The 16,302-nt window shown below is 42.2% G+C and overlaps 1 protein-coding gene across 1 annotated transcript in view; it reads left to right on the plus strand.

The window, feature by feature from the left end:
* Positions 1 to 16,302, plus strand: part of LOC147097290 (fibrillin-1-like) — a 465,058-nt gene that overhangs the window by 322,332 nt on the left and 126,424 nt on the right. Inside the window, exons 27-31 of the mRNA XM_085972115.1 lie at positions 355 to 480; positions 1,091 to 1,216; positions 6,849 to 6,971; positions 13,672 to 13,797; positions 14,017 to 14,142. Coding sequence (XP_085828241.1) covers positions 355 to 480; positions 1,091 to 1,216; positions 6,849 to 6,971; positions 13,672 to 13,797; positions 14,017 to 14,142 — 627 coding nt within the window. The remainder of the gene's footprint in view (positions 1 to 354; positions 481 to 1,090; positions 1,217 to 6,848; positions 6,972 to 13,671; positions 13,798 to 14,016; positions 14,143 to 16,302) is intronic.

Below are 16,302 nucleotides of genomic sequence, written 5' to 3' on the forward strand. Positions count from 1 at the left end.
AATGTGTCAAATTTGGGGCACTTACCGTGGTAATCGCTTTAAAAGAAAAGCTCATGTCATAGGGAGGAATTTATCTGGTCATATGTGCAGTAGTGGCATGTAAATGCTTTTAAGAAAAATGTGTTTACAACGTTGATACATATAAAGATCATAACAGTTCTTTTCCAGAAACACACTTGAAGTTAAAGTTGCTATAGGATCTTATCCGGAATGTTCCTCAAATGTATGTACATAGAGGAATATTTGAGAAGTCACTTGTGCTATCCATACAGTTTGTGATTTACAGTGCTAATTTAGTGCCTTGTACTCAATCTTTGTGTGCTGTAAACCTCAACAAATCTTCTGTAATTACAGACATTAATGAATGTGAACGAAATCCTCTTCTGTGTCGTGGTGGTGCCTGTGAGAATACAGATGGAAGCTTCCAGTGTGCCTGTCCTCATGGCCATGAAGTATCTGTGGATGGAACGTCATGTATAGGTAAGCTGCAGTGAGTGACTGAGGAAGAGAGCTCTAATCCAAGGTATGCTTTTGAAGGATAATTTCAGTTCATTAAAGCAACAGACTTTTGCATATTTGGAAACAGAATGCGTGATTAAGTTTTCAACACTGATTTTAACAAGAGAAAAGAATAGTAAATGCTTACTGTTGGTTTAATGGCGGTTAGGTGAAAAGAGGGGCAGTGACTTCATGATAAAGCATTTGGCAAAGGTTATCTGTTTGTTTACAAATGCAGGAGGACAATTTTTTCATCAGCTTTTGGTGCACAGTGTTTGTGTATCCCAATCTGTGAACTAAGTTCAGAGAGTCCTGCCTTTCTACAGTTAGTGATTAGTTTCAAAATTAGAGTCTGACATTTGTTTCAATTTATGGGAGTAGGAGATGTAAGTACCGAAAGCATATACAGTATTAAATGTTTTGCTCTTGGCAGTTTACCTTTCATCTTTATTGGAGTTAAATATGCAAAAGTGTGTTGCCTTAATGAACCTAAATTATCCTTCAGATCAGAACGCATTGTCTTTTTACATAATTTTCTTTTTTTTTTTTAATTTGTTCTGTCTAATTTAAATATTTTTAAACATTTTTATAGATATTAATGAGTGTGAGTTGAGTGACAACCTTTGTAAAAATGGCCGCTGTGTCAACATGATTGGACGGTACCAATGTGCCTGTAATACTGGTTACCAAGCAACACCTGACAGGCAAGGTTGTGTTGGTAAGTACTCTTTTTAAGTTTCCTAGACTACAAGAATGCACTTTTCAGGGGGTTTAGTCCATTGGAGCATTAGTATGCAGCACCACTCAGTGGTGGGACAGTGATTTGTTCCCTTACTCCCCACTGAGTTAAAGAGCACATTACTGTAGAGTGCTTAGCAGAGGATAGGCACCCCTTCTACCTATCGGGAGAAAGCAAAATGTTCTCCTCATAGGTGGAAGGGGTGCCTATGCTCTGGTAAGGATATCCTTCACAGACATGCACACATCCTGGCAGCTGGCCAACATCAGTATTGTCAGTGCTATGTTTTCAACTTCAGAATTGCATGGGTTGGGGGCAGGGAAATTCAGCAAAAGAAGAAAACAACAACAGCTTGCATTTATATAGCACCTGTAATGCAGCAAAACGTCCCATGGTGCTTAACAAGAGCTTTTATCAATTACATTTTTTTTTGACTCTGAGCCACAGAAAGAGATATCAGGACAGATGACCAAAAGCTTGGTCAAAGAGGTAGGTTTAAAGGAGCATCGGGAATGAGGAGAGGCGGAGAGGCTTAGGGCCAAAGCAGCTGAAAGCACGGTCACCGATGGTGGAGCGATTATAATCGAGGTTGCGCAAGATGCCAGAATTGGAGCAACGCAGAGATCTTGAAGGGCTGGAGGAGATTACAGAGATGGGAAGGGGCGAGGCCATGGAAGGATTTGAAAACAAGGATGAGGATTTTAAAATTGAGCCATTGTCAGACTAGGAGCCAATGTAGATCAGCAAACACAGGGGTCATGGGTGAGTGTGCGGGTTAAGATACGGGCAGCAGAATTTTGGATGAGCACAAGTTTCTGTAGGGTGGAAGATGGGAGGCTGGCCAGGAGAACATTGGAATGGTCAAGTCTAGAGATAACAAAGGTATGAATGAGGGTTTCAGCAGCAGATGAGCTGATGCAGGGTCGGAGTCGGGCGATGTTACGGAGGTTGAAGTATCAGTGGGAGAGCATATTGGTGGTAGTGATCATAATTCAGTTGGATATAGCGTAGTTATGGAAAAGGACACGGATAGACCAGGAATGAAAGTTCTCAACTGGGGAAAAGCTAATTCTCTTAAGCTGAGATGTGATTTAGCCAAAGTGGACTGGAGACAGAAACTTGAAGGTAAATCAGTGTCAGAGCAGTGGGAGGCATTCAAGGAGGAGATAGTGAGGGTTCAGAGCAAGTATGTTCTCTTAAAGAAAAAGGGTGGGACTAACAAATCTAGAGCTCCCTGGAAGTCAAGGGGCAGACAGGGAAGGATAAAGAAAAAAAGAGAAGCTTATGACAGATACCGAGGGCTCAATACTGCAGAAACCCTAGTAGAGTATAGAAAGTGCAGGGGTGAAATTAAAAAGGAAATTAGGAAAGCAAAGTGAGGGCATGAAAAAATATTGTCAAGGAAAACCCAAAGATGTATTATAAATACATTAAGAGCAAGAGGATAACTAAAGTAAGAGTAGGGACCATAAAGGTAACCTGTATATGGAGGCGGAAGACATGGGTATGGTTCTTAATGAATACTTTGCGTCTGTTTTCACAAAAGAGAGGAACGATGCAGAAATTGCAATCCGAGGACGAGTGTGAAATATTAGATGAAATAAGCATAGTGAAAGAGGAAGTATTAAGGGGTTTAGCGTCTTTGAAAGTGGATAAATGCCCAGGCCCGGATGAAATGTATCCTAGACTGTTAAGAGAAGTAAGAGAGGAAATAGCGGAGTCTCTGACCATCATTTTCCAATCCTCTGGCTACAGGTGTGGTGCCGGAACACTGGAGGACTGCTAATGTGGTACCGTTGTTTAAAAAAGGAGAAAAGGATAGACCGAGTAATTACAGGCCAGTCAGCCTAACTTCAGTGGTGGGAAAATTATTGGAAAAAATACTGAGGGACAGGATAAATCTTCATTTCGAAAGACACGGACTAATCACGGACAGTCAGCATGGATTTTTTTAAGTGGAGGTCGTGTCTTGCTAACTTGATTGAATTTTTTGAGGAGGTAACGAGGGTCGATGAGGGTAGTGCATTTGATGTAGTCTATATGGATTTTAGCAAGGCTTTTGATAAGGTCCTGCGTGGCAGACTGGTCACGAAAGTAAAAGCCCATGGGATCCAAGGCAAAGTGGCAAGTTGGATCCAAAATTGGCTCAGAGGCAGGAAACAAAAGGTAATGGTCGAAGGGTGCTTTTGTGACTGGAAGGCTGTTTCCAGTGGGGTTCTGCAGGGCTCAGTACTGGGTCCTTTGCTTTTTGTGGTATATACCAATGACTTGGACTTGAATGTAGGAAGTATGATTAAGAAGTTTTCAGATGATACAAAAATTGGCCGTGTGGTTGATAATGAAGAAGAAAGCTGCAGACTGCAGGAAGATATCAATGGACTGGTCAGGTGGGCAGAACAGTGGCAAATGAAATTCAATCCGGAGAAGTGTGAGGTAATGTATTTGGGGAAGGCTAACAAGGCAAGGGAATACACAATAAATGGTAGGACACTGAGAAGTGCAGAAGATCAGAACGACCTTGGAGTGCATGTCCACAGATCCCTGAAGGTAGCAGGACAGGTAGATAAGGTGGTTAAGAAGGCATACGGGATACTTGCCTTTATTAGCCGAGGCATAGAATATAAGAGCAGGGAGGTTATGCTTGAACTGTATAAAACAGTTAGGCCGCAGCTAGAATACTGCGTGCAGCTCTGGTCACCACATTACAGGAAGGATGTGATTGCACTAGAGAGAGATTTACGAGGATGTTGCCTGGGATGGGGAATTGAGGCTGGGGTTATTTTCTTTGGAACAGAGGAGGCTGAGGGGAGACCTAATTGAGGAGTATAAAATTATGAGGGGCCTAGATAGAGTGGCTAGGAAGGACCTTTTTCCCTTGGCAGAGGGGTCGATAACCAGGGGGCATAGATTTAAAGTAATTGGTCAGAAGTTTAGAGGGGATTTGAGGAGAAATCTCCCAGAGGCTGGTGGTGGTCTGGAACTCACTGTCTGAAAGGGTGGTAGAGGCAGAGACCCTTGGCACATTTAAAAAGTACTTGGATATGCACTTGAAGTGCCGTAATCTACAAGGATATGGACCAAGAGCTGGAAAGTGGGATTAGGCTGGATAGCTCTTTGTCGGCCGGCACGGACAAGATGGGCCGAATGGCGGCCTCCTGTGTTGTAAATTTCTATGATTCTAAGTAGGCAGTCTTTGTGATGGAGCGGATATGTGATCGGAAGCCCATCACTGAGTCAAACACAACACCAAGGTTGCAAACTGTTGCTGCCCTTTCTCACTGTCAGAGACTGTGGAGGGGTCAAGAGAGGTAGTGGTGAGATAGAGCTGAGTGTCGTCCGCGTACATGTAGACCCTAATGTTGTGTTTTCGGATGATGTCACCGAAGGGCAGCATGTAGATGTGAAATAGAAGAGAGCCAAGGATAAATCTCTGGGGGACTCCAGAGGTAATGGTGTGGGAGTGGGAAGAGAAGCCATTGCAGGTTTTTCTCTGGCTACGATTCAATAGATAAGAATGGAACCAGGCAAGGGCAGTTCCACCCACCTGGACAACGGAGGAGAGGTATTGGAGGAGGATGGCGTGGTCAACTGTATCGAAGGCTACAGATAGGTCGAGAAGGATGAGGAGGGATAGTTTACCATGGTCACAATAACAGAATGTCATTTGTGACTTTGATAAGGGCCGTTTCAGTACTGTGGTGGGGAAAAGCAACTAATATAAAAAAGTAGTAATCAGAAGTTTATAATGTAAGATTTTATTTCTAAGGGGTTTCTATTTTAGGTAATAAAGCATCAACACAGTTGCAGCTATAGCTTCCCATGTAGCAACTGGGGCACCTGAGCAGTGCTCTAGGCACACCGCGTCTGTTGGAATGGGTGCTGAAGGACAGGCCTTGTTAAAAAGTTTACACATTTTCCTTGCCTGGCCCCACCCCATGACATGTATGCTCAACAGGCAGCCAGTAGCCCTTCACTGGCTGCTGGGAACTAAAATTTGAGCCGTGTGCTGTGAGTGCCAGAAAAACACATTCAAATGAGCTGACCTTGCGTTATCGGATGAGAGAAGTTCTTTCGTGTGCAAGTGCACACAGCACCTGAATAGCACCAACCGCACCGCATGGGGACCCCATTATCAGTCGCTGAGATTCCATGGATCACATCAGTAAGCAGTGGGTGAGGAGAAACTACTCATTAGATGTATTGAGATCGTCCATATTGCTGAATTATGATGGCAATAGTGTACATTTAATAATAGCTAGCTGAATGTGGATATCTGGCAGTGCCACTCCACAATTAGTTGATGGATTACACTCATAGTGGGATTTGATGGAGATTTTCAGCTAATTTTTGATCGATTCAGTTATGTAACAACCACAGTTTCAAGGCTTTCCAACTTCACAATATGATGAGCAAGGTTACACTTAGGGATGTATTTTCACCTGGGTGGTGGAAAGCAGGATGAAAATTCAGCAATGAATACTTTGCTGCCTCACTCTCCTACTTGAATATTCCTTTTGCTGGGATCACTGCTGGCCACTCTTTTTCTGCCTACTTCATGCAAATGCCAGTGGGGAAAGGGAAGAGAGCAGAGCCCAGATCCCCCGACCATTTTCCTCGTATTTGCCTCTGTTTCCACCATCCCCAGAACCACCAGGTGAACCAAATCAGTAAGCCTTGGGGTAGCAGCAGGAAAAGCCCCACATACGGCAAATGAAGGCATAGGATCCAGTAAATGCCAGCTCTCCCTCCAATCGCTTGCCCTCTGAAGGCTTCGGTCTCAGCCAAGGCCCTAAGTAAATGAACTCATTCAGTCTTGTGGCCCCTTTAATGATCCAATCCAACTCTTCATGTACTGTAGTGGCAGTCACAATGTACCACTGCCTTGATTTTCCCAAGACTGTTGGTAGGCTCCCACTTGCTGGCTGTAATCCTGTCTGGAGCCCACTACGAACTTAATAACCCCCGGTGTGGAAAGCGGGGATACAGTTACAGGTTCTGTGTAGTTCGTGAAAGTCTTGCCCTGTCGCTGTAGGAGCAAATTCAGGAAAATCCAGCGCATAGGCACACAAAAAAGGCCCTGTAAGAGGCAAACATTACAGCCATCAAAATGATCTTTTTGTTTTTGTTTCTTTTCCTATGAGACAAAGTGGAGAACATTAAAGTTAGCATGTATTCTAAAGCACATACCAACCTCCTACTCAAAACCTAATTGATCATTAATTAAACAATATATATAAAAGTATTATACAAGTTACTTCATTGCCCTGGAATACTAGTTACGGTTTTTAAATGTTATTTTTGTTGCTTTATTTGTCAAAAAATATAAACAAAGGAATGGGTGCACCAGTACACCATCTTGTAATAATTAAAGCTGGCATGAATAGTGCCTGGTGGCCCTTGGTATTAAATATGCTGTTTCTGGATTGCAAATCCAGTGCTTTAAAGCCCCTTGTCAGTGGTGCTATCAGATCTCATACTAGAGATTTAACTAATTTTATTACACTCTCCCCCACCTAACACTATATGGTTGTATCACCAATTCAGAATTGAAAGTTCAATCATTACATGTCCCAGACTGTGAAACTCACACACCAGTTGCTTTCTGTTGCAGACATTGATGAATGCACAATAGTGAACGGAGGATGTGAGACTTACTGCACAAATTCTGAAGGCAGTTACGAATGCAGCTGTCGGAGTGGCTATGCATTGCTTCCAGACCAGCGATCTTGCACAGGTAAGGTATAAGTTTTCGGATGTCATTAAGGTATAAATGCAGACTGTTGATTAGTTTTAGGAGTAATTTGCTTTCCAAAATATATTGATCTATTGGGAATATTCACTAATTCACATTGAAATATTATTGAAGGATTTTATAATTGGCTTTGGTATGCTTTTTAACTGGAATGAAAAATGTTTAGATTGGAGATTATCTTGCTAATATATAGGTATTCAGTTGTGCCCAGTAAAGTCAAATAATTATAGTAAGAAGTGTGATATGACTGATTGGAATCAATTTAAAAGGGAAATGTATTCTACTGAACTAGAATATAATGTTGGTTATTGTCTCATTCGTTCTTTGCTACCATATTTTATCCTTTAAAACTGCTGGTTAGAAACAGGCATTTTTTTGTTAATACCCCTCGATGTGGCCTAAGAATTCTCACTCTTTGAAGCTCAGCTTTATAATGTCATATCAGGGACATTTCATGCAAAATGTCTGTGTTTGGATATAACATACAACTATAACGTATAACTATAACATGTTAATAGAGTTCACTAAGATAAGTATGTATAGATACCTCCCTTTTTTATTTTTCTGCCAATTTTCTCTCCTCCCCTTCTGAACATGTTGACTACTTACTGGGATTTGTGTCAACGACCACCCTCTGATACCTTACCCAGTCTTCGTGTGAGTATCACAAGGGCATCAAAGCCAAACCCAACCCTATCCTTACCTGATGTCCACACATGCAGTTAAAGCAGGGGCCATTGGAAAGCCATCAGGAGATGGAACCCTGGCCAATTTTCAGTTTCCTAATTCATGGATGCTGAAGCCAATTGTAATACCCTTACCACCACCCCAACTGAGATACAGTAGTACAGACTGAGATTGAACCTCGGATGTCTCAGATCTATGGGCTCAGCTAATTCACACCAAGCTACATAGCCTTAACCAACAGATCCATTGGGAAGCCTGATATCTCCTTTTCTTACAGTTGGCGATTATGAATCCATTTAGCAGAATATGCTTCCCTTTACTAAGAATAAATTTGGCTTTTTTTAAATATCAGCTGTTGACCTGACTAGCACTTCTGTTCAACATTAATGGCATTGAGATGACAAGACGAGTGAGCAGTATTGTGCTTTGCCTGAAAAGCAGGGGTAGAGCCATGATTGTAATATGCTGTCCCAGCTGCTTTTACTCCGATGTATTCAATGATAAAGAGTGACAGCTCTGCTGGAGAACAATATTCCCACTGCCAATCAAGACAATTGGGAAGCTGGACCTGAGTTTTAGGTCACCAGCATATCATAGAATCATAAAATGGTTACAGCACAGAAGGAGGCCATTCGGCCCGTGCAGGCTCTCTGCAAGAGCACTTCAGCTAGTCCCACTCCCCCACCCTTTTCCCGTAGCCCTGCAAATTTCTTTCCTTCAGATACTTATCCAATTCCCTTTTGAAAGTCACGATTGAATCGGCCTCCACAACCCTTTCCAGTTCATAACCACTTGCTGCGTAAAAAGGTTTTTCCTCGTGCCGCGTTTGGTTCTTTTGCCAATCACTTTAAATCTGTGTCCTCTGGTTCTCGACCCTTCCGCCAATGGGAACAGTTTCTCTCTACTCAGTCTAGACCTGTCATGAGTTTGAACACCTCTATCAAATCTCCTCTCAACCTTCTCTGCTCTAAGGAGAACAACCCCAGCTTCTCCAGTCTATCCACGTAACTAAGAACATAAGAAATAGGAGCAGGAGTAGACCATTCGGCCCCTCGAGCCTGCTCTGCCATTCAGTAAGAGCATGGCTGAACTTCTACCTCAGCTTCACTTTCCTGCACTATTCCCATATCCCTTGATTCCCTTAATATTCAAAAATCTGTCGATCTCTACCTTGAATATACTCAGTGACTGAGCATCAACAGCCCTCTGGGGTAGAGAATTTCAAAGATTCACCACCATCTGAGTGAAGAAATTTCTCCTCATCTCAGTCCTAAATGGCCAACCCCTTATTCTGAGACTGTGACCCTGTGTTCTAGACTCCCCAGCCAGGGGAAACATCCTCCCTGCATTTACCCTGTCAAGCCCTGTAAGAATTTTGTATGTTTCAATGAGATCACCTCTCATTCTTCTAAACTCTAGAGAATATAGGCCTAGCCTACTCAATCTCTCCTCATAGGACATTCCCCCTATCCCAGGAATCAGTCTGGTGAACCTTCATTGCACTCCCTCTATTGAAAGTATATCCTTCCTTAGGTAAGGAGTCCAAAACTGTACACAATACTCCAGGCACTATATAATTGCAGTAAGATATCTTTACTCTTATACTCAAATCCTTTTGTAATAAAGGCCAACATACCATTTGCTTTCCTAATTGCTTGCTGTACCTGCATGTTAACTTTCAGTGATTCGTGTACAAGGATACCCAGGTCCCTCTGAACACCAACATTTCCCAATCTCTCACCATTTAAAAAATACTCTGCTTTTCTATTTTTCCTACCAAAGTGGATAACTTCACATTTCTCCACATTATATTCCATTTGCCATGTTCTTGCCCACTCGCTTGACCTGTCTATATCCCCTTGAAGCCTCCTTGCATCCTCCTCACAACTTGCATTCCCACCTAGCTTTGTATCATCAGCAAATTTGGATATATTACATTTGGTCCCCTCATCCAAATCATTGATGTAGATTGTGAATAGCTGAGGCCAAGCACTGATCCTTGCGGTACCCCACTAGTTACAGCCTGCCAACCCGAAAATGACCCGTTTATCCCCACTCTTTGTTTTCTGTCCGTTAACCAATTCTCAATCCATGCTAGTATATTACCCCCATCCCATGAGCCCAAAATTTGTTTTAATTACCTCTTGTGTGGCACACTTATGGAATGCCTTTTGAAAATCCAAATACACCACATCCATTGGTTCTCCCTTATCTATTCTGCTAGTTACAACCTCAAAAAACTCCAACAGATTTGTCAAACACGATTTCCCTTTCATAAATCCGTGTTGACTCTGCCCAATCCTATTATTACTTTCTAAGTTCTCTGTTACCATGTCCTTATAATAGATTCTAGCATTTTCCCTACTACTGATGTCAGGCTAATTGGTCTGTAGTTCCCCGTTTTCTCTCTCCCTTCTTTCTTAAATAGTGGGGTTACATTTACTACCTTCCACTTTGCGGGAACCGTTCCAGAATCTATGGAATTTTGGAAGGTGACGACCAACATATCCACTATCTCTATAGCCAACTCTTTTAAAACCCTAGGATGTAAGCCATCAGGTCCAGGGGATTTATCGGCTTTAAGTCCCATTAGTTTATCCAGTACTATTTCCTTACTAATACTAATTTCTTTTTGTTCCTCATTCTCATTAGACCCTTGGTTCTCCATTATTTCCGAAATGTTTTTTGCATCTTCTTCCGTGAAGGCAGACACAAAGGGGGAAAAATTGAGTCACGCCCCCTTTGGGGCGCTACTTTAAGCGCCCTGAAAAAATTAGCGCCCCCGCGGTCGAAATTCATCGGTAGCGCCCTAAAAGGGAAGCGGGGGCGCTACTGGAAGCGCCTTGCCTCCCTCTTGGAGCGCTGCGAGGGAATATCGCGGCACTATGTGCCGCAGCACGTGGCAGTACTGCAGGCCTTCCTCCCCTTCTTAAAGGGGAGGGGCCTAGCGCAGCGCGACCCGGGGCCCAGCGCAGCACGACCCGGGGCCCAGCTGGGCCACCGGGGATCAGAGTGCCAGCAAAAGAGCCCGGCACTTGAGAGAAGTGCCAGGCTCACAGAGCGCAGCCAGCACTCTGCGGCGGGGCGGCGGGGGGGGCGGGTCAGGAGGCCGGGGACGGCAACAGGGGCAGGTGCTGGCAGGCGGCCAGCAGCAAAAATGGCGGCCCGGCACCTCGCCTTTAATTAGCACCGCCCCGGCCGCAGGTAGGCCCCCCTGACCCCGTCGGACATAGCATCAGGCGGTAAGTCGGGGCAATACCGAAGATCGCGGCTGGGGCGCTGCACATGGTGATGATGTCATCGCTGGCGCAGCACCACGGGGCACTAACAGTTACCGCCACCGCTAAACTCCCGCTGAATTTCACGGGAGGCGCTGGCGGCGCCGCGCCCAGGTGCTAATTGTTTTGCTCCCCATTAAGGCACTGACAGGAGGCGCAAAGCAACCGAATTTTTCCCCCAAAGTATTTGTTTAATTTCTCTGCCATTTCCTCATTCCCCATTATAATTTCTCCTGTCTCAGCCTGTAAGGGACTCACATTTACATTTGCTAATCTTTTCCTTTTTACATACCTAAATAAGCTTTTACAGTCTGTTTTTATGTCTCTTGCTAGTTTACACTCATTCTATTTTCTGTTTATCAATTTCTTGGTCCTCCTTTGTTGAATTCTAAAACCCTCCCAATGCTCAGGCTTACTACTCTTTTTGACAACATTATAGGCCTCTTCCTTTACTCTAATACTATCTTTAATTTCTCTTGTTAGCCACGGGTGGACCATTCTTCCCGTAGTGTTTTTATTCCTTAAGGGAATGTGTATTCGTTGCGAATTATGAATTATTTCTTTAAATGTTTGCCATTGCTTTTCTACTGTCATATCTTTTAATTAGTTTTCCCAACCTACCTTAGCCAACACAGGTAGCAAGTACCTCATACCTGTTGGACAAAGTCAAGGGCCGAGGCTCTCCCATCACTACCTCCTGGGTCCCCATAACTTCCTGACTCTCAGTCACACCCTCCTATCCCTGACCATTGACGAACTGTAAAGTACTGCTTAACCTATGGAGTGTGACTGCCTCCTGGAACAAAATGTCCAGGTAACTCTCCCCCTCCCTGAAGCCCCGCAATGTCTGCACCTCGTACTCCAGCTCAGCAACTCTGAGCCAAAGTTCCTCGAGCTGCAGATACTTAACGCAGATGAGGTTGCTCGGGATCTCGCTGGTCTGCACAAACTCCCACATGCTGCAGTTGTGGCACACCACCTGCCCTGTCATGTCTATCTAACCTTTATTTATTTGCTTAGTTAATTTTTTTTAATCAATTATCTACTCAGTCTAGACCCGTCATGAGTACTTAATTGGTTTATCTAGTTTTAGTTACTAATTTAATAGAGTAAAGTTACAGCAGTTTACAGTCTCTTAGCTAGCTTAGAGACTAAAAGAACTATAACCAACCAATCACCTACCTGCTGCCCTGTGATGTCAGTCCTTGATTTTTCTGTTTGAGGGCTGGTTATAGCACCACTGATCCCGCTCCTCTTGCCACTGCTCTCGCACTCTTTATAGCGCCACTCCTCTCGCTGTTCCTCTCACCGCTGCTGTCACGTTCTTTATAGTGCCGCTGATCCTCTTGCGCTCTTTATAGCACCGCTGATCCTCTTGCGCTCTTTATAGCACCGCTGACCCCGTAGTCCCTCATCCCTGGAACCATTCTTGTAAATCTTTTCTGCACCCTCTCTAAGGGCTTCACATTCTGCCTAAAGTGTGGTATGTAAGGTTGGTGTTTTGCTTGATTTGCCTTTAGGGTCAAACAGTAACTGCAAAAACTATTCACAAGAGATTAAAAGGATTTGATTAAGTCCTTCATAAAGCAAATTGTCCATGATCTGTGGAAGGAACATGTTTGATATGTTGAGTGGCCTTTTCTCATCCTGTGCAGTATTATGTTCTTAACTGCCACTGTTTATGATCTTTTACTAGTGTTGGATATCCTGGTAGACTGTGATAGTTGGTATATTCCACAATGGCATATTTTTGTAATTACTGCCAGTTTATTGAGAAATAATCTGCAGTTGATTACCAGCAAATAATAGTTACTGTATACAGTAAACTCTTGTTTAAACGGCACTTAATCATCCGGAATTCTTTAATAACCGGCAAAATTGTATTCTGATTAATGCACATTCTAACTGCATGTTTAAATGGTGGGGAATGACTTACCACTTGTTCCCGCCGTCGCTGTGGGCGCTGCAATCTTCCCCGCACAGTATCAGCTGGCCGTCCAGCCAAAGAGGAACCCAAAGGGAAGTTTTACTGTATATTTGTGGGGCCAGAATAAGCAGGTGTGCTCCTTCGGCTTTTACGAAACCAGCTTGGGCCATTGCCACTCCGTGTCCCACCTCCCCTCCTGAGTTCGGAACACCCCCACAGAATTACCTTCTTCTGGTCTGAGGTCGGCCGATATATAAATTGCCTCGGTAGGTATACCTCTCCATTATCCGGAATTTTTAATCAACCGGCACCACCCCAGTCCCGTAGGTGCCGGATAAGAAAGAGTTTACTGTACTAGGTAAGAAAAATCTGGATGAGAAAGGCAGTTTGGCTCATCAAAGCTTATCCCTCAAGTAGCTGTCACAATCTGTATAATTTAATAGAAAGACCGAAGCGCTTGCATTTATATAGTGGCTTATCATACCTCTGAGAATTGTCTCAAAGCTCTTCATAGTTTTGGTGATGTTGGTTGAGGGGGAAAATGTTAGCCAGGGCACAAGGAAAACTCCATGATTATCTCTAAAATAGTTCCATGGGATCTTTATGTTCTTCCTGAACAGGCGAAGGAAGCCACAGTTTGACGTCTCACCTGACACATGACATCTGATGGTGTTATCAGTGTGTATTAAGTAATAACACTGTTGGCATGCTTTAAAAAATAATACTTTCAGTGTATATTGTAAAGTAGATTGAAACTTAATGATTACATAAACTAATCTTTTTCTTCCAGATATTGATGAATGTGAGGACAATCCTGACATTTGTGATGGAGGGCAATGCGCCAATGTACCTGGAGAATATCGATGTCTATGCTACGATGGATTTATGGCATCTGAGGATATGAAGACTTGCCTAGGTTAGACTTGATTATAGTTTTCTTGCTAATATTCCAGTAATTATTGCCTAAGTTTTAGGCTGACTTCATGAGAATGTATTGAAAGTAATGTCATGAATTGAGTAATATTCAGAAGAGTATCACTCGAGGGCTATATAGAACCTCACTAAACAGTTAACGATTGCACAATGTGCTGAAACTGTGTGAATGCTGTAACTTATTTTTAATTTTGACCCGCAGATGTCAATGAATGTGAACTTAATCCAAACATATGTCTCAGTGGCACCTGTGAGAACACTAAAGGATCATTCATTTGTCACTGTGAACTGGGGTACTCTGTGAAGAAAGGAACAACTGGTTGTACAGGTAAATAAATCTTCCGCTCGTTTTTACATGCAGAGCACTGTTCTTTCTCCATTTGAATTTGGTATTTCAATGCATAATTGTTACAGAAAACATCTCTGTGTATGGTTTGTAAAAATTCTAACATAGTCAAGTGTATAGTTTTTTTTAAATATCATGCAAAAAAATTGGTCTCCATTCTCTGGAATCAGTCTCAAGAGTTGACTACAAGCAAAGTAATTTAGCAAAGCCCACACAGCACCACAATGTTTAATGTATACTATGCCTTGTACACTGTATATCATGTTTGTAATCAAAGAACAATTGTAATTAAAAAAAGAAATATATAAAAATGTATATCAGTGCAATGTGTGATTGCTGTTGTTTCCTCAGGTATTGTAAAATTTAATCTGGGCTTTGCAACAAATATTTCATGGCACAATGAAGAGAAAAGAGACAGAGCATCTTTCAGGTTATGTTACAGTTTGTGTGTCCTATAAAATACATCAGAGCCTGCTCTCGATTTAATAAAAGGTCAGAACATGTTGGCAACCTGTACACTTTTATGGCTGGTCTCTCATAAAATTCCTTCCCAGTGAAGTTACATAATAATTCATAAGAAAAAAGTTTGTTTTAACTTTGATCATTGAAATTTTAATTTACTGTGGAGGCAAATTAATTTTCATAAAATTGTTATTAATATCTACTTACCTTGTGTTATTAATCTGATGGGTTTTTAAATAACTCTTAAGTGATTTCAGCTATACCAGGGTCAATAACGATCTGCAAATCTTTGAAGAGGGAACATTTTATGAAATCTGTCAAGAATTGATGGAGTTTCACTCATATTCTATCAGCAGGAAATCCAAAAACATATTTTTCTAAAGCAAAAGGACAGTTATGATGCAGCTAGGATGTGCTTTCAGGAGGTATCAAAGTACGTTCTGTTGATTCACCCTTGATCTGACTGAATAATGATTGAAATTTTCATTGGTGCACTTTGGGCTGATTTTTGTTTTGATCAGCTGGGTGTTAACTCGCACGGAAACCAATCATCAGGCTCACAAGTCAATTTAGTGAGAAAGCTACACATTTAGATTCTCTGTCTGCCCAATACAGAGTCCAGGGCTGATCGATGCCACTGGCCCTATTCTTCAGACCTATTGTGGAGGTTATACTAGCTATGGCACAGCAAAGATGATAGGAGACATACTAGAACTTTATTTTCAATTGTCAATGCAGACAGGCTAAGTGGCCATCTTGAGTGATGTGGCAGCTATTTTAAAGTGTGATCTTCAGTTGGATACAGAGTTCAAATGGAAAATTTAACTTTCTTTTTTAACTCTAAAGCTTCAATTAGGTAAATTCCACTGATAAATATAAAAACATTTTTTTAACATCTGCAAGAATATAAAAAACATTCACGTTAGGCAGTGCACTTATAAACTGAGCTGCAAAGCAGTATTCCACATTAATTACTCAATATTAATGAAAAAAGTAACTGCCATCATTGAGTAAAAATGCAACTACAGGCAATTACTGACCTCTAGTTGTAAAAATATATAAATGACTGCCACCAACTGCTCTTGCCACAATATGTACTACTTGGCATGACTTATTTCTTGAAAGGATTTGCCAGTTTCTTTCCTGAGATTTCTGCAATTCTGGCGCTCACCCCCCCCCCCCCCTCCCCCCACCAAAGCACCACCATTTGTAACTTGCTTCTGAACAATTTGATAATGCTGGTTAAAAAAAGTTCAAATTTTCTCTCTAGACCTACACTGATTGTATTTTCACTTATGACCTTGAAAGGCCACAAAATTTGGGCAGTTTTAGCTAACTAAAATAAATTTGACTATGCATAATCAGCACTGTTAATATGTGACCCCTGCATTGATGGATATTATATATTTTATTTTAATGTGTAATCAGAAGTGCTCTTCTGAGATGAGGATCCTTTGGAGTAAGGATTTAAACGGTAAATCCACAATCCTTTTCTCCCAGCAGAACGCTGTACTCGCGGAGAGCCTGAGTCAGAGAATCGTGGCTAAGTGTTGTAGCTCTCTGATCTGTGCTTCATTTGAGCAAGGCTCCCTACTGGAGCATGCGAATGTGGAATTACCCTGTTATTGGGAGTGCAAAGCTTTTCTTTAATTATGTAAAACCTATGAAGATAGAATTTAG

Source organism: Somniosus microcephalus, chromosome 32 (assembly GCF_052327205.1).
Source record: "Somniosus microcephalus isolate GS21.2 chromosome 32, FLI_Smic_1.0, whole genome shotgun sequence".
NCBI lineage: Eukaryota > Metazoa > Chordata > Chondrichthyes > Squaliformes > Somniosidae > Somniosus > Somniosus microcephalus.